Below are 23654 nucleotides of genomic sequence, written 5' to 3' on the forward strand. Positions count from 1 at the left end.
AGGTAATTTCTGGGTTGTGTGGGGAGCTAGCCTATGTGGTAACCCACCAGACCAAACCACATTGATGATACTACAGCCTACATCATCTCTACACAACAATCTAATGCTCATACTCCATTAAAACGTTTGTTTTCTGAACAAATCGGTGTGTAAGTGTGTGTGTGTCGTAAGGTCAAAGGTTTCAGGGCAAGAGGTGACATCCATTTTGAGAAGGAAGAGTCACACCTGCTTCCCAGAAGAGCTTATGATTGAGCACGTACGCCATTGTAAAATTCCACACATTTTTCTAAGTACTTGACCTCGCGCAAAAAAGAGTTGCACTTTACATGTTGTGTCCCATTTTGGTTTTCAGCATGCTGACTGAAATTGTTCCTTTGTACCTCTCTGGAGGTGAATACATAAGTGGAAAAAATGAGGCCACTTTAATGCTACTGAAAGGGCTACTAGGCTATATAACAAAATAAATGAAAAATAAATAAAAAAGTAGTAATTAGAAGCTTATCATTAGGTCTAATAAACCTTTATTTGTGACTAGTGAATAGGAGATGAAAGCACAGTAAAGTATATTCAGAAATGCATCAGTCTGCAGTTTAGAATAAAAAGCAGGCCTGAACATAATAATGTGGGATAATTGATTCCTTTAATGTTTAAACTGCTCAAATAGACCACATTTAACACCCCCACTGCACAACTGCATCATGTCTCATTTGGAAAGGTAGCTAAGCCATCTTGTGTCTTCTGACAACTGTGTGCAAACCTATTAAGCGACAGGCCAGTTTCCTTTCTCTCGAGCTCAGTCTCTAATTGATTCTCTTCCAGCAAATGACTGAGAAAAGCCAGCTGGCTAATGCTATAGCTAGCTACTAAGCGAAAGAAACAGAATTGCGCATCTGCCTAAACGCTTCTTAAATAGGCTAACTGAGGCAATGCACTCTACTTAATGATCAAATCAAGCTTGTCGAGCTTTTGTAAGCTTTTGGTCACTGTAGCCAATGTACAGTACTGCTTGACACGTAACACTGCTGCAATCGCAGAAGTTCCTTATTTTAGCTCTATCAAAGACGATGAATTGAGGAAGGTATAAATTGGCTTGCGGTTCATCGTCTGCTTCACAAAATTAGATTTCAGAGGGGGCTGAATTTTAAGTGTTAATTGCAGCTTTATAGATCCTTGTAGAACACACATCTAAGCAGGAGTACTTTGCATAATTATGATTAAGTACAGTGAAAACTACCAAAGCATGAAATTACATTTAGAAAGTATTAAGTGGTGTCACAATATGAATCATTAATCAGTTAACCTGATGCACCCACGTGTTCCTGTTGACTCATAAAAAAACCCAAATGTGTTCAAATTCAAAAAGCAGTTTCTTTACAGGGGTGCAAAGGTAATCGTGAAGACCTGCCGCGATAACTCACTATCCCAACCGCATATCTCTTACTCTTTATGCGGCCTCAGAAATTCCTCGGCGATATTTTCTGAGAACGGACAGAGATGAATTCACCCATACAGCACAAGCCGTAGCGTGTGTGTGTGTGAGTGTGTGTTATGAATAAGCAGGGTCACTCTCTCTGTGAGGGCTCAGGAGAGAACACCTCTAGAGCAGTATGTGCAGCTGAATGGAAAAATAGCCTTCCAAACCAAAGCTGCTTCGTGCGATTCCACCCACATTTAACTAGCGGTCTTACATGTGCCACACTGTTCAAAGACATGAGGGTCACAATCATAACGCCAGCTGAAACCCCAAAACCCAAAACCCAAAACCCAAAACCCTCTGTTACATGCAAATTTTCCGGCCTGACAGCACTACTGAGCGAGGCCCACGCAGCAGTGCTGTATCAAACGGTCTGGCAGTCTCAGCAGAAGGTACTTGTTAGAGAGATTTAAATCAGACAGCTCTTCAGTACACAGAGGGAGACGGAAGCAGAGTCTGACAGTAAGGGAGCGAGCTCCTTCATCATCGCGTAATCAGCTCCAGTCAAACTCACAGTTCAGGTCTACCTCTAGCAATTCTACATGCCTTCCTCATCGCTTTGCTCCTTTAAGGAGATGAAAAAAAAAAAAAAGCATTTGCAGCCTCCCTGCGTCCACCCCCCCTCCCCCCACGTTAGCGTTCGCTGACATGCCAACATGCGCTTGTCTTATCTGCCGCAGGAAGGCCGCATCGCGAGCACCTCTCGTTTCCGAGCCCTTCGTTTCCAAGGGGCCCCAAGAGGACCGGTGAACACGCTAACAGTACAACAACTAAACGCACATCCTGGCCTGCAGAATTAACTTCTAATAAGCATATCCCCCCCCTTCCCCCACCACACTCACACACTTTTACAAGCAGTACGAGAAATACCAGCGAGAACAGTTAGCACACTGCTCCTCCTGACCCAGGTTCAACAGTTACCATGGCCTGCTCCAGCATCATGGCCCGATCCGTCTTCGTCCGGTCACAGCTGGCCCCACTTACCCCGATTTCGATCTCCTCGGCATTCAGCTTGGTCTGAATCGCGGTAAAGCCTCCCATCTCCCCGAACTAGAAACAAGAATTCATCTCTCAGAACAGGAGGAACACTGGCCGCGGCGGGTGCAGCTCAAGGCATTAGAATGAGGCACGATGACGCTTGCTGAGATGTAAACCCACCGCTCTGGCAATGTGCCCCAACAGGAAAGCAAAGACAATGAATGCGTGCCAGATAAAAAGCCGTCTGGAACCTCAGCTGACCTGCGACCTACGAGCAGCCTCGTGGAAAAAGCAGCAAGCTTTACTATATGTTAAAAAAAAACGTCAACGATAATGAAGAGCTCGCTGCAACATCAGAGAAAAGTTCACGGCCTGTGATTTACATTCTGGCTTTCCTGCTGTGGCAGGATGTCCAAGAGATGAGGTGTTAAGCCAAACTGACAAGGTGTCCACCTATGACTCAAGGAGAAGGATCAATGAGAAAGATGGGCAACTCTGGATGGTGTGATATATGGAGGACAGGATGGAGCGAGGGAGGGAGAGGGATGGGAAAGGGGATGTGCATGTGCAGCACACTGTTGGAAGGGTGGAACAGGCAGTGGGAGGGAAGGAGTGACAGGGTGGAGGCTGGATATCGATCTGGACAGGAGGAGGGAGGGTATCTAGAGCCCTGTAAGGGGAGTAAGAGGGAGTGTATACAGGGTTTGTTTGTAAAGTGGGCAATATGGAATAGAGGACTTGTCTGTACACTGTGAGACAGAGTATACAAGTGCGACTGGGAGAGTGTACATTACTGTTTAAAGAACCCTTCCAAAGAGCAAGGAAGGATGCAGAATACTCACTCGGTTCACCAGATCCACAAGCCAACCATGTGGCTCCTGAAAAAGAAGAAAAAAAAAGTTTTACGCCCAATTAATCAAAAAACGAAAGCAGAGTCATCGTATCCCTCTGTCCTCTCTATATTCACATTTTCAGTTCACTTTTTACCTACTTTTGCTTCCTCACTTCCTCATCTGTTCAAAACTCACTATTTTTGGCATCCTGAATACTTTGACGTCAGGGCATCCTGAATACTTCGACATCTGGGTTGGGGTCAAGTCTCAGCTGAACTGAGCATTACAGAAAAATTTCCATTCAATTCTTACATTTTACATTTGAATTTATACGTGTTTATTTCATTTATCGCTTCAATTTCAATTTTGATGACAACACCTAAATTTAACTGGAATAAATTCTGAATTTTGAACTGACCCCAACACCATTTGACTTTCCAAAATAAAACCTTGCATACATTTTTTTAAAGCTGTATAAACACAGAATCTGCATAATGCCATTCCAACGGTCATTTTTCTCAAACAAATTTTCATCCAATAATGGCGCTAAAATAAACGGCTTTTCAGAACTAGCGCAGGTCGGAAGCATTATCGCAAAAAGCGGATGAGCTCCGTCAGTCACCAAGTGGTTAAAGCACAGTCCTGTTGTCGCAAAGTTGGTGCACTGGGCAGCAGCTGTGACTCACATTTCCACCCTGACTGCAAGCCAACAACATCTTGCTTATGCAAGTGAGAATTTGGGTAAACAGTGTTTCTCTTCCCTACCGTTCGGCTACATATCTCTCAAAGCAGAACAAGGACGGAGCAGGAAATACGGACAACCGTACTCCGTTCTGCGGTTTTCTGAGTAAATAAGTTCAACTTACTTAGAGAAAAATCACACAGTAAATGACACTACTTAACCCTGTCTCTTAATTATTGAGAAGTCAGAGGTCTGGTGGTAGAGGGGCAGTGTGGAATACCTTCTGGTAACTGGAGCTGGGGGACACAGCAAACATGCTGTCCTCACCGAACACCTCTGCCCAGTTCCGCTGCGAGGATTTCATGCGGTTTTTGAAGTGGTACTCATTGTCTGGGTTAAAGGCCTTCAAAAAAAAAACACACCAACAATAACAACAATGGTCATTTCCACATCTAGAACAACTACAACCAATACAACCAGCAAACCTACAATCACCAGGTGTCCTAAAGCTTCCCTGCTGTCATCGACCAAACTAATTGTCAGTTTCGCTTTATTTATTTGTCAGAGACCATGTGAAAATACATTCATCACAGAGAGCAGAGACGCTCTGTACCAGACTCAGCTGACAGCTAATTTCCATTGAATCCCTGAGCAGGTAGATAAAAAACAGCAAGAGTAAAAGTGGTAGAGCCAGTCATACCATGGTGAGAACTCCCAACAGCCCCACGGGGATGGGGTCCTGCTTGACCCGCTCGGCCACCAGATCCACCAGCAGCATGAGCATGTTGTAGATCCCCTCGTGGATCTCTGTGCCCCATTTGTGCACGGCGCTCGACGTCAGCAGCTGCCCCGAGGACAGAGAGAGAGGGAGAGGGAGAGGAGGGAGAGAGAGGGGGGGAGAGAGAGGGGGGGGGGGGGGGAGAGGGGGAGAGAGAGAGAGGGGGGGAGAGGGAGAGCGGGAGAAGACGAGGGAGAGAGAGAGAGACAGACTCATGAGGAGGGAAACAGTGTGGTGACTAAGTTCCAATGCCCATGAAACACAAACTGTATGATGTCAAGCTTATGAATACTGCATGTATAAAATGATTATATCCTTGAGTGTTAGGTAAGAAATTCATTCTAAATTGGAATAATGAATATCGTTATTAGAGTGCATCTCCCATACACACACACACACACACACACACACATACACACACACACTCAGTTCCTACCTTTTTGAAGGCTTCTGGCATGCATCTGTCTATGAACCTCTTGCAGTTCTCGTCTGCGTCAGCAAGACCTGGGCAGATAAGGGGCAGATCAGATAATTGCTGAATAATTTGGGACGGCGGGGGAACAAGGCGCCCTTGTCCTGGAGCAGGGCAGTTGGGGGCTTCCTGGTCTCCACAGCAGACTGACAAACAGATCAAAGCAGCATAAAAGCCTGCAAAGATAAGTCACTCACAACAGAGCACCTGGTCTATCTGGTATGGCAAGCTCCATTCAATCTGACACCAGGAACACACAAATCGAGAAAGACACGTACGATGGATCATAGAGTTTTTCTCTATATGGGTGAAATCAGAGTACCTGATAATCAGATTTTCAGGGAGAAATTGGGTTGTGCAGTGAAGAAAGGGAGCACATAGCTTTAGCTCGTAAGGAGAAGCTACAATATAGCCAATGCCATTTCAGCAAGCAGTGTGTTAAAGGTGTCTACTGTACTGTAATGGATGGAGCATGAGAGACCTTATGTGCTACTATAACTGCAGCTTTGAAACAGTTTTATTCCTTTTTGGAAACCAAAGCTCCAGGTTCAATCAACCTTGTCAAATGCAGGGTAGATAAGCAAGGTATCACTGACTTGCATCATTCTAGTCATGCATCCATCCAGCAGCTGTGGAAAGGCCGCTTCTTCTCAGCATTTAGAACAAGCAAACACAATTTCAGGCTCTCTGCCACGCCCAACCCGCTACTGGCAGTGTAGAATAAAAAGATCTCTGTGGGACTCCTTATCCTCCCTATTAGTACCATTCAGGCCATGGGGTATTTTTCCATCGTGGCATGGAAGGTTCCAGAAGGCAGACCATTCTCTGGAAAGGTCTTTTTTTTTTTTTTTAAATATACGTGTAACTCTGATGATGTGCATAGGTCGGAATAGAATTTGCGCATGCGCTGTTGATAAAAGTGCCACAAGCACAGGCTAGGTCCACCCCTCCGTCTTAATCACGGAACTTCTTGTCTCAGGACGAGCCGATCCGAGTCAATCTTCTTTCCAATTTGAGCGCATGCTGTTCACCGCGGCCGGCGAAACCTTCAGAACAGCACCTTTTCCACCCGTTTCGCCTCAAAATCAAATTACATCCGTCTAGACCACAGCAGGAGTGCCGCGTTTGGCCTAAATTCAGCGTGAGGATCGCAGAACGGAGAGCGATTAGCACGGAGATGTAGTGGATGGACCACAACCCGTCTTGTCTGACATTTGCATAAACTTAACAAAGGTTACCATATCACGTTGTTAATCCATTTCTATCGGGAAAGAAGAACAGGCATTTGTGGATTTGCAAACGTAAAAGTCAGGAACTTGTAAATAACTTTTTGAGAATGATTTCCCTCTAATTAGCATGAACACCTGTGGTGATCTTTTAGAATTATGCATATAAAAGGTCAGCTACAGAATAGCAGTACTCCAGGGGTGCATGACAAGAGCCAGTCCATTTCAGGATTTTGTGCCAACAGAGCAATAAATAAATGCTACAGAAATATGGCACTGCACCACTATACACTAAAAACCGGTAACAGACTGCTTGTAACCGACACTTTCCTGCAGAGTGACTATGACAGCTGCGTGAAACTAGGCATTTCATGCCAATTAGTGCAGCGCAAAACGTTTTCAAAAATTCATTCACATCCGCTGGTCTGCTAGTCCAAAAAAAAAAAAAAGACCGTTCGACAACACGTATTTAATAAGAAGGCCAGCTAATGAAGACGCGTCCGACTGCGGAGACAGAAAGAGCGTTACGCAGAGACATGCTGAAAAACCGAAAGCGCGTTGCTTACAGCACGCTGACAGGCGAAGACGGCCTGTAAGGGATACGGGAGAAGTCACTAAGAATACACGCGGCGCGGCCTCACCCAGTCTCGCCAGGCACGTGGAGGCGATGAGGCACTTGCCCAGCGACTCCTCCCTCTTGTAGGGGATGGACCAATGGTCGGTGAAGACGCGGCTCTCCAGCTCGTACAGGTTGGTGGTGGGAAACTCCATGTTCCCGCCGGGGCAGTTCCCATTCTCGTCGTTGCTCCTCTGCCAGGGAAACAAACCAACACGTCGGGTGGAAGGTCACACCAAGAAAGCACGATCACAATTCCACAATATTACTCCTTATTACTGTATTACTGCCTAGGAGGACTAAGCAGACCTTAATACAGTAAAAGGGCTGGAAACTGTGTTATGAAACCATACAAAACAAACTCAAAGAAAAAAAGGGTCAAAGTTTAGATTCATTTATAACAAAAATATACATATAACCTAATATACACATTGTATTGTGTGTATATAAGAAACTATTTTAAATTTCCATTCCGATTTAAATGTAACATTACAAACGAACCATTATTTTATACTGACTACTAGACTGCATTTAACCTTTTTCTTTTAATACGTTAAACATATGATAAATGCATGCAGTCAGGGAAATGAACCTCCTACAGTATTGAGCAGTGCTGCTGTGTACAGCGCAAGTCTTTTCTGTTTGCTATAATCCTCAGATGCAGGCTACCTAAAGTTTTCAGAAGAAATGCTGGACAAAAAAAAAAAAAAAAAAAAAAAAAACTTGATCCATCTTCCCAGAGATTGCTTCAATGAAACCATAACTGCTCCCCAAACCCCTCTCAGCCCTCTCAAACGTCTCGAGAACACTGCTTCAAGAATGTTTACTCCATTTTGTATTGCAGCCAAGGGGCCAAAGAACACATCAGGCCCCGGACTCCTCTCAGACATGGACCCATCTGATGAATCGCTGTATAAGCTGCAGGATGAAGGCAACATGCTTTAGATAAAGAGATTTAAGAGATAAGTGGTTAACGTCTGAAAATTATGTTTTTTGATTACAAGAAATATGAAAGAAACTGCAGCTTCATCAAAGGACTCAACACTTCAAGTTAACGCCATGACGTGCAGGTGGTGTTTATGTACCTACCCACACCTTCAAATAATTTAAAGATTCTGATTAGTGAAAACTAGAGAAGATACGGACTAAACTTAATAGTCAAGCAAACAAACATAAAATATAATTTTGTACCTTTCCAAACACAGGCAAAGATTACAGCAAACCAACATCTAAATGTCAATGTCTGTACAGTTACCTTAAAAATGTTGGCAACCACTGACTTGCTCTGAAGGTCAGTGTCTGTATTTCAAAGGGGCCTCCATAGATTCTGTAACTCACACTTTCAGCTCCTCTCTGCCCAGTTTGGTTAGTTACAAATTTTCATCTTAAAACCTTAAAGCTGTAATTACTCATTTCAAAAAGGCACAGGGGGAAATTATGACTCATTAGCCCAATATAAATAATGTTCAAATAAAAAACAGACCTGCACACGTTCTCAATCAAAAAGGTTTTTGAATTGACTGCCTTTTAAAATTTGAGGCATTCAACCGATCAAAGCATCTGTCCAAGCCCATGGAAATACTGTACAACTGTGGAATTTGTTTTCTATTAAGTCAGAATCATGGCTGACGATGACAAGTCTCTGAGCCCAGCTTGAAACAGAGCCCCGCAATCGCAATGCCAACGAAAGAAAGGATTCAGCCTGGAAACTGAAACACTTCTATATCTGTGGCCTTCAGGTTGAGATGGGAGGCAGAGGAGCCTCAGCACAGGTATGGACGAGATCTGAATGACATTGAGTTGTCCTTGAATGGAGCTCCCTTCCCACGGCAACGCTGACACAGCAGACCTGTACTACAGCCAAGATGGCCGCTCTCCTCGCCTGGGCGTGGCAAACCCCTTCCCTGGGCAAGACTTCAGACACACCTGACAGTACAATAATGCGAAGACTTATGAAAAGATCAAACCTGCGTTTTTCACCGTATTCCCCACACAGCTTAGTGGCAATCAGGAAGTACCCATTGCACACACTTACACTACTCACAACAGCTATTTCTAAAGTATCTGTGTGAAAGGACAAAAATTTAAGGTGCAACATGTGACTGTTTGGTCAATGTTTTTGCATAAGTTCTGTCGTGGTCTTATTCCAGTCAGATCATCGGATGAGTGAGCACATGTAAAATAAATGTGTTTTAGTAACAGTACGCACATTCCAAATGGCCGCTCGTCTTCACGCCAACCAACTTTGTAGAGACCGCATTTTCCCCAGACAGTTCTTTAGCATTTTGCGCAGACAGTGTTTTGCTCAGTTGTTTAGCGGTCCCTGGAGAGCCATACTATTGCATCACTGATACAGAGTGAGCACAGCACACCAGACACGGGCACAAAAATGCCAGCTTTGAAAAAGAGTCATAGTTATAAAAAAAAAAAATGTTATTTTGTTGGTGGGCATTATTGCACATTTGCCATATATAGGAGGAGCAATGACCATGATTCAAACAGATATTAATATACTCTAATCAGAGTAAAATCTGACATGTCTTATGTAGCACAGCTTTAGAAAGGTGAATGAGAGTTTAATTTCAAATAGCAGAAGTGTTGGTTTTCATTTTGAATACCCAAATGTGCTTTTAAAAAATGATTTTAACCACACTGGACTTCCAATCAGGACCATTGACTTCTATTAGATGAACTTTTCAAATGCTGCTCACGAAACAAACAGGGCAAAAGCGCAGAAGTGAATGCCTACCCACAGTGCTGTTGTGGGGCCAGCTTTCGATTCACTGCTAGCACGGAAGAGGGAACGGTACGCACTGCCTCAAACACAAACGTCATTACACATCACACATCTCTCACATCCTCAATTGGTACAATCTCTCCCAACCAGTCTTCAGGATTCATTACAACCTCGTAAGGACGATTCTCTTCATCTCCCATTCAACACCCACAACCCCGTAGCGCTGACCGTTCAAACACAGACAAGCCTGTCATTGAGGGAAGATGGCTCAATGTACTCGAATCCTAAGGCACAGACAGATGGCTGGAAGAGAACACAGAATCTAAAGACTGCAAACCACAATGAAACTGATTTATATTTACCAAATGAATACAACAAATTTGGTAGCCTAATGGGGGGAAAAATAATGCCTTTTGTTGCTTCTTTTTTTTTTACTTTTAAGACTGAAACAGATCAAGTAAAAACATGAATAAACATGAGTCTCAGAAGAGGAACTGCATGTATTTCACAGACAAATGAGAAGGAAGTGATCCTTCACTCTTTCATTCCGCCTTCCTTAATGCTTCAATACTGGCTCCCAGGATGAGAAGTGTTAGATCGATACCGACAGTGAGATGAGATGACGAAGGGAAGCATAATCAGAATAGCCCTACAAGAGCAGCAGGACAAACTTGTTAAATGAAATTAATCCATTAAAGTCGTAGAAACGCCTCTAGTTTACTTTGTATACCGCACTGACCAGTTTGACAATTCTACACTTTCAATCAAACCGTTTCTGTTACAATCACAAGCAAACCGCAGTTATTAAAATGATCCTATCCGTCCACGTGAATTTGAATTAATACAAAATCATTCCTACGCAAATGAGTTGGCAATGAAAAGAAAGCAACAAAAACAGCATGATAAACTGAACTCATTCCTCAGTAAAATTCTAGGTGGACATTTAAGCTGCACACAAAGCCCAAATTAAATATTAGAGTGACTTCCCACTCATGCAACCGAGTTCAAACACATTTTTAAATTCTAAATTTGTGATACTTCAGTTCAAAGAAATCACTTGACTTCATTAAGCAAGAGCTTAAATTAAACAATGTAAACAACACTGATGTTGTCTGTGGTCTGTGGTCTGAAAATAAATCAGAACGCACCAACGTTCCCCCACCACGCTCAAAAATGATTCTGCAAATCAGCTGTTTAACTGAAAGCCTAGAAGACGCACTGCTTTGGTCAAGTCACACGCTCGTCCTCTTGCGAAAGCTCCAGGAGCTCGACGCCTTCCACCGACTGCTTCTAGCCAATGCATGTTCTCACCCAGGTGCCCGTTTCCTTTTTCTACAGTACTTCTTCCACGTGCTTTCTGGTGGTTTTGTTACGTGGTGGTATGAAAATAACTGCCAGAAATTATCCTTTTTATTGACCGTTTGCACTTCTTGTAAACTAGGCTAGCGAAACCTGACACTGGGCTTTATTCTAAAGAATATGTTCCTTCTACATGCTCACAAAAGCAATTACGGTGGCTCATAAGCACCTGGCACTATCAAACTCATGTTTTTAAACAAATATATGACTTCTGTGAGCATTGTTCTTAAAAATAAGTACAGAAAAGCAGTTGTAAATGAATGAGATAATTATAATGACATTGTCCTATATAACAATTTCAGTAATATCAATGTTTTGTTTGGCGGTATATCTGTAGAATATTGACTAGATACCTCAGCACCCATAGTGGAGTTGTTTCGGGGACAGGTTCAGAAGCTTCTATCTGCCTGTTACCTACCAGTATTACAATATCAACTGAAAGTGGCCTATCATTTCATTCTAATCTTATTTGTGAGTTACATCTGCTGAGGAAATGCTTACTTGCTTGGCTTGACCTGGGCTAAGTTTGAGGCAACAATCCTGGGAAAATGAATGTGCATCCCAAATTCAGCACCATCATCTGGAACACATGCACTCATACATAATTTCTTCACTTAGACTACATGCATGTTTTGGTTTAATCACATTACACGTACAGTAGGCCACATGTCCAAACGGCGTGCAATTACAGGTACCCTGAAGAACAGGAACTAAAAAAAAAAAAGTTTTGCATGAAACACGTAGATGCACGATGCAGGAATTCCCATGATTCCCATAGATGCATGAATAGTTAACAGTATACAGTACACACTCAAGTGAGTAGGTAAGGGAATATGCATTTTCAGGCATGCCCGACTTATTATAGATAAAGGCCCAAGAACACAGCTCAGAGAAAAATTCAACCGACAATGTTCTATTTTATACTTACAACGACAGTTTCAGTTTTAAAATGCTTGTTGTCAAGAATGAGACTTGCCTTTATGACAAAATCATGTCTGAGCCATTATTACAACACCTGAGTTGGAAAAGACTGAAGGTTGCATCCATTGTACAGTAATTGGCCAAGGATGTCAAGTGTGAATGTGCTGGTGCAATACTAAAGCTAATATTGTGCTTTGAGTGAACCTTACTTTCCTGAAAATAGGCAGAAATCACCAGAAGATTGCAGGCAAATCTACAGAATATTTAGGCTTCAGAACAAAAAAATTCATGCAATTTTTTAATCCATTGCAGTGAAACTTGGAAAGTTTCATAAATGAAGGAGTGTGCCTCTAGGCAACCACATGTGAAGCCTACACACTGCAAAATAAAAAAAAATCAGGCCTGAAATTGCTAGATAAGTTCTCCATTAACTTCGCACTGCAGGACCTGTATATCTCCATCACTTCATCAGCCTTGAAGGTGGCTACCATAATATTACCTCATTTAATGCCTAGAAAATAAACACCACTGCACCAAATGCAGAAGACAGCTATTGAATCAGTAAACAACTAGGCTACATAAGTCAATCAAAATAAGCAAGACAAAGCCTTACACTAACACACAAAAAGTTAAATTATTGAGCCAAAACCTACTCTGCCAACGGTGACAAAACATTCCCTTACAATTGTCTATACATGGCTTTCGATGCTAAGAGATACAAATCACAAATGGCTCGTTGCAATATTAAATACACATTGAAATGGAAATGGACGTAAATGACTGAGTCTAATAAATGAATCGCCTCAATTGAGGAAAATATTAGCAGTGGACAATTGCCCCGAGTTTGTTCTCTGTGCGAAACAGTGAATAAAAAGGGTGTGTATGTACAAGTCCGTAGAGACGTGAACTCCCAAGGCACATAGCAGGGTGATCTGAGGGCTAAAGCAGATGACGAGTGTTGCAATCGGGAGGTTTACTCCCCTGGTTGTTGTGCAGTGGCTCCAACGACAAGTGAAGTAACAGAACCCGCCTGTCTGTTACTATGCGTTCTAATTCACGAGAGACCGCTCGCAAGTATCACTGTGACTTGGAGCTATATTTAGGATGGGTGCATGAAGCCTGCATCCTGTGACATGCTCCAAAGGAAAAACAAAGCACATGTAATGATTGAAAACATACAGGTCTGGGAAGTGCTGGGCTATGAAGTGTGTATACACACACACATACATATGCATATATACTTATATATATATATACACACACACACATATATATGTATGTATGCATGTATGTATGTATAGTCATCATATTTAGTACTTGGTTGCAAATCCATTGCATTTGATGACTCTCTGAAGTCTGCAACCCACAGACATCATGTATAAATATATATAAACACATATTTATGTGTGTGTGTGTGCGTGTGTGTGTAGCAGTTTCATGTCTAAAGTTCACAGTATGGAAAAGTATATGTATGCGTGAACTCTCAATATTGGAACACTGGCCCAAAACAATTACTGCAATAGATGTCATGCCACTTTAAAACGTTTTTCACAAACTGATGAGGACACTTGCATGGAGGACATGCATATGCACGTGACATTAAACAAGAAAGTCTGCTTTTTCATTCATAAAGGATAATTTGCATCAGTACTGAACAGGAATGCAGAGTGGTTTTATAAACCAGTAGAGCCTAGCCAATGGGGAAACTGATCCAATATTAGTATTTCATAGTTCTCGAATACAGTCAAATTAAAAATACAAATTTAGAACTTTTATGTTGAACAGTGCTTAGTTACATGGTTTTAGTTGTTAAGAATATTAAGAATAGCAGTGTGGGGGCAGAGATATTTACATATTTTCGTTATTCTCCAGTTTTAGTTGTAGTAGCTTCGGACATATGGAGGTATTTATAAACCAATGTATGAACAAAGTCCTGAAACAGAAAATGTACCATCCACTAATTCTCGAGGTATGTACGGTACAGGAGAAGGCAAGCTACTCAACCAGTTTTAAAATCTTAGCACGGGAATGAAAATCGCAAGCTAAATTTCAACTTTCAGAAACACTGACAAACATTCCACCTGTTTCGACAGCACTCCCGTCCTCTAGCTCGCACGCTAACGTATACATTAAACATAGTGATTCTACTTGACCAATACACTTCCAACAAGCTAGGTTTTGTGAATTTTGCAGAACCTTTTCACTACTGCAGCTATCTGTTAGCCTGATAGCTAGCTACTGTATCTCGGCTTCTTGATTCCCAGTCACGTTAGCTATGCTCACTAATAGAACTAGATAGCTAGCTCTACAGCCACAGTTGCATCATGGTGTGCAACTAGGTATAGTCTAGTGTCCACCTAACAGCTAGCCAACTTGCCGTAATCATCTAACTTTCTATTGAACATATGAAGAAATTTAACCAGTCAGGTTGACTACGGTTAATCATCTAGCTAGCTAACATTAATTTACCAAACGAGCTGGCTTGTGAGTTAAGCTAAGCGAATGTAACGCTGTGCCAAACGAACAGTGAGGTAGCTTTCCAACTGATACCCAAGGCGTTTTCAGATCGTTAACGATAACTTGCTAGATGTATTTTAATCATTGATTCATTTCACTGTAATTCACCATTATCTTGACAGCAATGCAAACGTTAGACTAGTCGTTGCAATTATAGCTATTAACTGTTAACCAAAACCCAGCTGTTTAAATCTATATCGTAACCTATATCATATTGTTTTAAGATTCAATACCCCTCGTCGATACCCCTCCCCCAATCCGAAGTAAAAACCACAAGCCACCAAGTGCTACGATCACGTTAGCTAGCTAGCTCAAGTTCTCTTCATTTCTCCACATCATACCAAGGTGAGGGAATATTTATCTTCAGCAAGTTGGCACACTAATTTAAAATATAACACCACCATTCATCTAGATAATTATCGATATGTACATTATCAATATGTAACTATACATATTGATAATATTTCAAATATAAAAAAGCATTCCATATTCAATTCCATGTCCATATAGCCAAAATGATAAGTTAATGTTATAGTCAAGTCAGACTACTAGTCGACAAATGCTATTAACGCTGGCCACCTTGATTTTTCCCTCCTTCGCTCGATGACAGCTCGATGTCATGCGAATCTGTCTGATGTTTGCAAGCTAACGTTAGCTACTGGTGGCATGCATATTACATGCCCATTTAAAATTTAAATAACGAGGTAGCTCGTTACTTACCTCGCCCTCCACAACATCGTGGTAAGCCGGTGGTGGGTCAAACCCACCGGTACCACTCCCACTCCGATTGTTGGTTTCTCCGTCACCACCGGATCCAGGGCCCGGGGCAGGCCCACTCTCCATCGGCTCATACCCATACCCGAGTCCGGGGCTCTCGTTGGTAAGAAGCGCGACTGCCTCGTTGATGTCGTTTTTGGCCAAGCGAAGAGCTTTCCTGATAGCTACGGGGTCAGGAAAGCCCATGCAGAGCAGCGTTGTCATGTGTTGCTCCTCTTCGGTCTCCATGGTTCACTTGTCTCGGTACTTCACTCACTAATATTGGGGTTTACAGCACAGACTTCTGGCTGTGCACGCCGCCATGTTTACAGTCCGTGCTAACCTCTTCCACCCAGTCACGATGGGTTCCCATAACAGCAGTAAGAACGGGCGGGCCCGAGGCCCACTACGCAGGCTGCGTCGGAGCGTCACTTCGGTCCACCCACTTGAAGGCTCAGTATGAAGAATGACATACCATTCATGTCAGAATTTCAGGAACCATGTTAGTTAATAGTTTTCATGTTATATAAAGTGTGTACACATTTACGATGGCAAAAAAATCATGCTCGTGCAAAAAAGCATAATTGCCGTAGCTGTTGAATATTATTAGCTCGCTAGATAGCTTTGATATAAGCGACACAGTCAACTGTTTACTTCGTAATCACTGAAACTAAAATAAGTTACGATTGTGAAGAATTTCGTCCCTTCTATCAAAACAGTGTTACAGCCAAGATAGCTTCGCAACATGCAAGTTACTGACGTAAATGGCGGGATTACCCTGCCCATGTTCACTGACAGTCATTTATTACATTACAGGGTGGGGTCGCCAGTTCTGTGTTTCGAACAAAAATGAATCACGTGAATTATTCTTCAATCATGTGATTGCTAAATCTTACAACGGAAACATTCTGCGCGGGGTATAATGGGACATGTAGTGAGAAACTCGGTGAATACACCGAATGACTTTTATATTGTGACTTCAACTTCCAGCATCCACCTCTGCGCGTTCCCCTATCCCGCACTTGAAATGGCAGCCAACGGGTAATAGACTATTATCCGGTTTGTTCGTATTCGTTGTAATATCATCCAGAAAGCATTCCGATAATGGACATTGATCAGCGCGGAGAAAGTACAGTTTCAGACGCTGCATCTGAGAACGTAGCACCAGTTCCTAAAAAGCCCGGCAATAACAGTGAGTTTTTTTCTAGCTTGCTAGCTAGTTCCTGTTTTCACCGTAATGTCTAACTAGATTGCGACACCTAATTGTGATCTACGATGCGTTTGGAGCTAGTGTACAAGCTACATGACCGTAACAGGATAACTCCTTGTATAATTTCTGGACTTCACGCATGTCGCATGTGCAATGCATGGTGTATCATTCTGAAGAATGAAGGCTTGACTATGTAGCTCGACTGTTTCTGGATAGCAGACATTACCGTAGCTACAGAGCTTCCATTTTGCAGGTTGTTCTGTGCTTTAGCTATGAAGTTGGACCTTTAAGTGGATTGACTCGAATAGCCTAAATTAATGAACTACTAAGAATCGAGCCCACGACACTACAGCCAAAAATGCACCTACATTGCACTGCCAGCAGCACAGCGTGTAATGCTATTTTGCAGCTTGAGCTTCAAGTTAATGTGTGCTTGCTTGCTTGCTTGTTTTACATGGAACATTCTATAGGATTTTGTCTTGTGTACTGAGCTTGAGTTGCTTCACTCTTGTTTTAAAGATCGTATAGGCCTACCATTTACAAGTTCTTTATTGTTAGTTAAGAATTCCCAGTATGAGACTTTTAACTGGTTAAATAAACCCCACCTCTCCATCTGTCTGTTGAGTATTTTAGCAGGTCCACCTTTCATCACTCAGTTTTGTACTGCTGAATTGTTTTTGCAGATGACGGTGGTGTGGAAACTGCAGAGGAGGCCACTGAACCTGCTGAGCCCAACATCGATGAGCTCTGTAGGGACATGTTTGACAAAATGGGTGTATTTCTTCAAGGAGAACTCACAGGTAAACTGCCTCATTGTAACTACATGGCACCCATTCCCACTGAAGAAGGAAAGTACTTGACTAAGATAATGGACACCCAAATAATCTAATGAGAATTAGAATTTAATGGAAAGAAAAATCCAATATGCATGTAATTAGGTTGCATATGGATTTGTCTGAGTAAGACTCTTGTATGGAAGGATTGCTCATGTATCAATAGCCATAACCATGCCCCCCACACACACACAGCATGATTTCAAATGTTTTGCTCAATGAGTGTAAGGTAGACATTTTTTTCTCCGTTAGGCATTAACCTGTTTTTATGAAAATACCTGTTTTGTTTGGTTTTTCAGCTACTTGTGAAGACTACAAACTCCTGGAAAACATGAACAAACTCACCAGTCTGAAATATATGGAAATGAAAGACATATCTATAAACATCAGTCGCAACCTGCAGGATCTTAATCAGAAATGTGAGGTTTGATATTGAAACAGGACAGTAGAACTACTCAGTAGAGATTCCAAGTGGTGCATGATATTGATGTTCGGGGGGGAATTGGTGCTCCCTATGGGCTTGATGGAATCCAGAATGTGTTGGCTGTGGTCCAAGTGGTCACTGTGTAAAAGCATAAAAGTCCTGACAAGTCGTGAGTTTCATTCGCATAATTCAAATTCGGTTTCCAAATTGCAAATGAATTATTGATTCAATAATCAGGTGTTGTTTATTTTCAACGGTTGTACCATAAATATATTTTTAAATGTTTTGCTGAAAATTGCAGCCTCGTCCATTTTGCAAGTTCTTGTAAGTCACCAAGCAGAAAGCAGGGTCTCTTGTATTTCTAGCTAAACCTGTTGCTCATGGTTTTTTAGATGCCAGCTTGCAGCCTTACCTGGACCAGATCAACCAAATTGAAGAGCAAGTGACTGCTCTGGAACAAGCGGCGTACAGGCTGGACACCTACTCCAAAAAGCTGGGTATGCTTCACCTGGTGGTATTCTCAGAACCATGCAGCATTGTGAATGAACCACTTTGGAACCCTGTTTGCACTGCTGCCATCCTGTTTCTCAGTAACTGGAGATTAATCAGTTCCTGACAAATCAAAGTTCACCGTTGTTAAATTAGTATTTACACTTTAAACCTGCATATGGGTCTGTATTTCAATGATGTGTGATCCATGTCAATGTACATGTGATTGGCAAAACAAACATTGATTGTTGCCATGGAGTGGCATTGCGAATACCGTTTGAGCCCCTACAATTTTTACTTCACTCTAGTGTGTTTCTTTTGCACCTCTGCACCTTGACCTAATGCACTTGTTGTACGTCGCTCTGGATAAGAGCGTCTGCTAAATGCCTGTAATGTAATGTAATGTAACAATTGGACAGCAAGCCAAACTTTATGCCGATATAAACAGTGCAAAATGTAATAACTAAATCTTGAAACGTTAAGCCCAGATTTGGATTTTTCAGGCTTTTGAACACCATCTGTTAGTGGCATGTGTATTCCAGGAGCACTTTTGGCCATGTTCTTGTCATCTTGTCTTTTTTCAAATTTTCCAGTCAGCTTGCTGACTTTATAGAGGGGTCTCGCAAGTGTCCAGAATACAAACTCTTGCTGGATGATGTATATAATTATCAGTTTTTGTGAGGCATTGTTTTTTTGGCTGACCGGCTTTTCCTCAGTCTTAAGATGTGGTGCAATGTCATCACAAGGCTGTTGTTTCAAATACTATCCTCACTGAATCACATTTTTATGACAAACCTTAAATTATGCATGTATTTAAAATTTTCATGATAATGCAGCATGTGTCCAGCCTAAGCCAGTCTCAGCAGCATGCAAGTTGGTTGTGCTGATAAGGGCCTCTACTTATGAGGCTTTGCCAAAAAAAATCATTTGACATTTTTGTTTTCTCTTCAGTGGATTGGAATGTGTTATCTTTGTCTTTATTGGCTGTGTCGGTCCTTTTCATGCAGTGAAGTAGTTATGACCTTTGAGTTTGCTATCAGTACTCAGAAGTCCCAAAATGAGCTCATGTGACCCCTCTGTGTGTCTTTTATAGAGGCCAAGTTCAAGAAGCTTGAGAAGCGATGAAAAGTGGGTGGGTCCAGCTGCATGGATTTGCTAGTGCCGCGAGATTGCCAGTGGCTGGGCCAGTCCGTCCTGGATGCTGACCCCATGCAGTGCAAGATGATGTCTGGAGAACGACGAAGGGGTTGGAAAATGAACTTGGGACCTTAGCGAATGAACAAATTAACTAAAGCTGAACTGAGTGAAAATCTGACATCATCAATGATGCCTTCAGTAGATGTCTTCTTGACACCACAAGGAAGCTGCTTCTAGCTTTGGTGAACTGCAGATGTTGAAAAGTTCTACCGCATCTTGCACCAGCTTGTCTCAGAGTCTGCACTTGTTTTTAACCATGTTCTTCACAAATTGCTGTTGTCAAACTGCATGAACCGTAGATGCATCACTAACAAACTCTTGCAATAGCAGAATGATTGTGATTTCCCTTTATTGCCCTGGAACAGAATTTCATTATCCATGTGTTGCGTTTTGTCACTCTGGTGTCCAGCCAATTACAGTGTTTCGTCCCAACCCTTAATTTCTCAATTGGATACATTTTCTGGCCTCAGTTGTTCCTTTGCATTAATTTGAAATACTGAGGGAATTGGCTATTTCCTATGTTGACAACAGGTTAGTGATTCCTTGTTCTTAAGCACTGCTGAGAATAATTACTGTACAAATTGATCCAACACATTTTTAAAACCAATATATTTGTATGCATACCCTTAGAAACATGAAGCTTTTATATACATAGGCAGCCAGACTGAATACCTGATTATGTAAAACATAAAAAGCGTGATTTGTGTGCATTCTTGCAAAATCAATGGAAAACAATAAATGTGGTAGATTTTTAACCAACCAACAGATGGCAGTATTACTCTATCATGTTTATGTCAACATTCATACATACCTTAATTTAACTTGACCATGTAGTCTAGTCGAGAATTATTTACAGTTAGGTGCATTCCCCATTTGAAGTACATTTACTTGCAGATGGTGTTTCATTTAATCAAGTTATGTGTAAAATATGCTTATGTTGGTTTGAAAATGTAAAGATTGTAACAGTTCATTTTTGTATCAAAGCAGCTGTACCTCTTGGCTGTTATGTTCATGTGAAGACAAAAGACGCAGTTGAAGCAGAAACAATAATTGGGAGCTGTTGTCTAGTTTTAAAACCGGTTACGCATGCATGGTATGATCCACGGTGTGGGTGATTATTGATAAATGAAAACTGTTTAAATGCATTTGACTACTGCCTTTCAGTGGTACGGCATCGATGACTGTTAACTGCAGTCAGCGTTGCAGAGTCATCACCACTAGAATAGGGTCATGTGTGAAATTCCGTTTGGGTAATGGTCACATTTTAGTATTCAGAGAATGCATGGAGCTTAATCAAGTAAACATGCCTAGTATTATATTCTTTGTCTCTGGCATTAATGCCACATGAGGTAGATAACACATTTTACTGGCCAGGTACACAAAGGAATTTTGGGCCTTAATGCAGTCTTGCTCTAGCGCAAATATATATTCATTTTTAAGGAAATGCGTTTCTTAAATATTCTGATTGCTTTTCACTGCCATTCACAGCAACGCATGAATACAATTTATTGTGCTAAATGATCGTTCACATTAAAGATGTTGTGCAATCAATATCATAAAAAAAATAGTTGTGTTCTACAAAAACTGAGAGAGCCAATGCTATGATATCTAGACCATTCTAGTTAGTAGGTGTTTTTATTTTATTTTTCCTTATACTTTGCACAGGATTTTTAAGTACAAATTAGCCAGGTCGTGTTAACGTATCCCATATACAATATGATCTGGTGCATCAAGGCTGAAACCCAAAAAGTACAATTCACTCTTTTTTTGGTATGAAAAGCAGTCTGGAAATTAGAATGTTGTCTACATAAGAGAAACTAATCTGAATAATACTCCAATAAGAAACTTTCAAAATTCAAAATATGTCCTGGGATATAACTTTCAGACTTGAAGTGTTTACACTACCAAAGGTATATGAACACTGAAATGTCATCTCGACAGTCCTGACAGTGGACAGTCTTCCATCCTCATCCATCATGGTAGGACTGAAGCTTTCCTCCCAAGGCTCCTGCCTTGGACCCGGTCCTCACAAGGCAGGCAGGTATTCCCATTGTTATTGCTGGAAAGATAAGAATGTTTTCAGTAGTGTAAACACTTGCACGTATTTACCTCTGTCCCCCTGACAGTGATTGACACCAGAATACACACCAGACCAGCCAGAAACGGCCCTAGAGAAAAGGAGTTTTTATGTGGAATTTTACGTTTCCATTCCCTCACCTGCTCTAACTTCTAACTAAAAAGTTTAAAAACAGTGTGTGCATGTTTATTTTTGACTGTCGTATGCCTGCCTACAACACTGAATGCAAGTAGAAGATGTAGTCAAAGAAAGGTCTATGGTGGCTTTTACAGGCTCAGCCCAGACCAGCCGATTGGCTAACCAGACATGAAGGAAGTTGTAACGATACTGTTAATGCAAACTGTGGTTTTTTTATGTACACTAGTAACGGGTTGATACCTCAGCAATTCTGATTCTCTCAGACCAGTGCAGTAGCAATAAAACATGTTGTGGTGCAACAGCCTGTGACCACAAGGTGCCAGCAGAGATGGGTGTATTGCAGTGAGAGTGATAGATTCTCCGTGCTCTGGAACACAGCCCCTCTCTCAGAGATGGGTCCCCACACTCCACTCTCCGCTGTGCAGCCAATGAAATTTGGCCCTCTGCTTCATTTCATTCAGCAATCCTGCCTCATGTCCACTTGTGACCAACTGACAGAAGTAGCATGAAACCTGACCAGACTCAGTTAAGTAAGTGGTCCGCTCTTGTGAATTTCCACAAACCTGCGAATGACAATCGTTGGTCATGCAACATCCCATATGTTGATGTTAAGAAGTGCTCTGGCAGCTCTTAATTTTGGATCGGCCAGCAATGTTATCCTTTTCCATGTATTACCCACCCCCGCCTCCCTACCCCCTCCCCTTCCAGCCCCGCCCTGCCCTCATCCTGCCTGCCTGCCCGACTTGACCGGGCTGATTAGCTGCTCTGTCAATTCCCTGGCAGACTGAAACCAGAGACCCCCCGCGGGCTGGAAGTGCAGGCCAGAGGTCGGCAATTACTGCATTATCAAATGTAAATATTTATTACGAGCAGAACATACAGCAGGTAATGTTGTGACTTTGCGTAGGCCCGTGTGAGCACCTCAGCTCCACTTGATTGATGGCTGATGACGGCTTGGGCCTCCAGGCCAAGCTGAATTTATCTCAGTAACAGTTTTTTTTTTTTTTTTTTTGGCAGGGTAGGGAGGCAGAAAGGGTTCACCATTAAGAGGCAAGCAGGTGGGAATATTTCCTTGAATGGAACACTATGTAATCTGCCAGTGAGCGCAAGAAATCATATGACTGATGCTGTTTATGTATAGTGACGTATGAGCCCTTCAGCCATTTATATTGCGTTCTTAATGCAGCTAGATTGGTACCTTGCACAAGTACATGCTACAAATCCCCCACCAGTTTTTTGGATGCATCAGCATCTAATAAATAATTCTAAGCTAGGGCTTCGGCCAACACTGGATTATCCCCACCACGCACGCACACTTACGTAATTTTTTAAATGGATAGTCTTCCCATCAAGACAGGAAATGTCCAACCTTTTTCTTTTTTGAATCTCCATGATGACACAGCTAGCCAATTCTACAATCTCTTTACAACTCATACAGAACAATGTTTTTTTGTGAGTATAACAATGCCAACTTGATGCTACTCCTGACTCACTACTGTTATTCAAGACTGTTCTACTTTTATTCTAAGGCAAATGTGGTATTTTAGACCTCAGTTCAGACATGCATCGCAGAGCACTCATTAAATGAGATGTCTTGTTCCTCCAGGTCTTGCCAAAATTACCTTTATATCTTTCTCAATTAGGTTTCCACTGTACAAGTAGATGATTTTGTCCTTTGTTCCTAAACATACTGTAGATTTACTACACACATGCTGATACGAATGTGGTTATGGCCAGGTGTTTTCTGGAAACGTGAAAATCAGTTTGCGAATAAGGTCACATGTCAGTGTAGGCGGTATGCAAGATCACGTAGATTACTGGAGACTAATTAACAATCAACACAGGCAATTGCTCCTTCCTGTAAGGTGGCAATGAACTGTGTGCCGCAATTACAGGTCCACTCCTTGGGGGCATGCCGTATTATTGTGACACTCGGC

The 23654-nt window shown here is 42.0% G+C and overlaps 2 protein-coding genes across 7 annotated transcripts in view; one reads left to right on the forward strand and one right to left on the reverse strand.

Annotated features, from left to right (window-relative positions):
- Positions 1–16168, reverse strand: part of usp24 (ubiquitin specific peptidase 24) — a 51628-nt gene extending 35460 nt beyond the window's left edge. For 2 of the 6 annotated variants that reach the window (XM_035412905.1, XM_035412904.1), the window contains exons 1-7: positions 15314–16168; positions 7085–7253; positions 5182–5249; positions 4668–4811; positions 4248–4370; positions 3295–3330; positions 2396–2524 (exon numbers count right to left, since the gene is read on the reverse strand). In XM_035412905.1, the coding sequence (XP_035268796.1) occupies positions 2396–2524; positions 3295–3330; positions 4248–4370; positions 4668–4811; positions 5182–5249; positions 7085–7253; positions 15314–15598 (954 nt within the window). In that variant the 5' untranslated portion in view covers positions 15599–16168. The remainder of the gene's footprint in view (positions 1–2395; positions 2525–3294; positions 3331–4247; positions 4371–4667; positions 4812–5181; positions 5250–7084; positions 7254–15313) is intronic. The other 4 variants (XM_035412907.1, XM_035412906.1, XM_035412909.1 and 1 more) reach the window with 2 other exon arrangements.
- Positions 16169–16337: 169 nt separating this feature from the next.
- On the forward strand, positions 16338–20269 carry bloc1s2 (biogenesis of lysosomal organelles complex-1, subunit 2). Its single transcript, XM_035412911.1, has 5 exons — positions 16338–16541; positions 17243–17359; positions 17692–17811; positions 18209–18313; positions 19399–20269. The coding sequence occupies exons 1-5, from the start codon at positions 16454–16456 to the stop codon at positions 19428–19430; spliced, it is 462 nt and encodes a 153-aa protein (XP_035268802.1). The 5' UTR covers positions 16338–16453; the 3' UTR covers positions 19431–20269.
- Positions 20270–23654: the final 3385 nt, after the last annotated feature.

This window comes from Anguilla anguilla, chromosome 4 (assembly GCF_013347855.1).
Source record: "Anguilla anguilla isolate fAngAng1 chromosome 4, fAngAng1.pri, whole genome shotgun sequence".
NCBI classification, from domain to species: domain Eukaryota; kingdom Metazoa; phylum Chordata; class Actinopteri; order Anguilliformes; family Anguillidae; genus Anguilla; species Anguilla anguilla.

Coding starts and splice junctions, on each gene's coding strand:
- bloc1s2 (XM_035412911.1), top strand. CDS start 16,454: ATGGACATTGATCAGCGCGGAGAAAGTACAGTTTCAGACGCTGCATCT. Junction 16,542..17,242: donor TAAAAAGCCCGGCAATAACA/GTGAGTTTTTTT, acceptor TTGTTTTTGCAG/ATGACGGTGGTGTGGAAACT. Junction 17,812..18,208: donor GCAGGATCTTAATCAGAAAT/GTGAGGTTTGAT, acceptor ATGGTTTTTTAG/ATGCCAGCTTGCAGCCTTAC.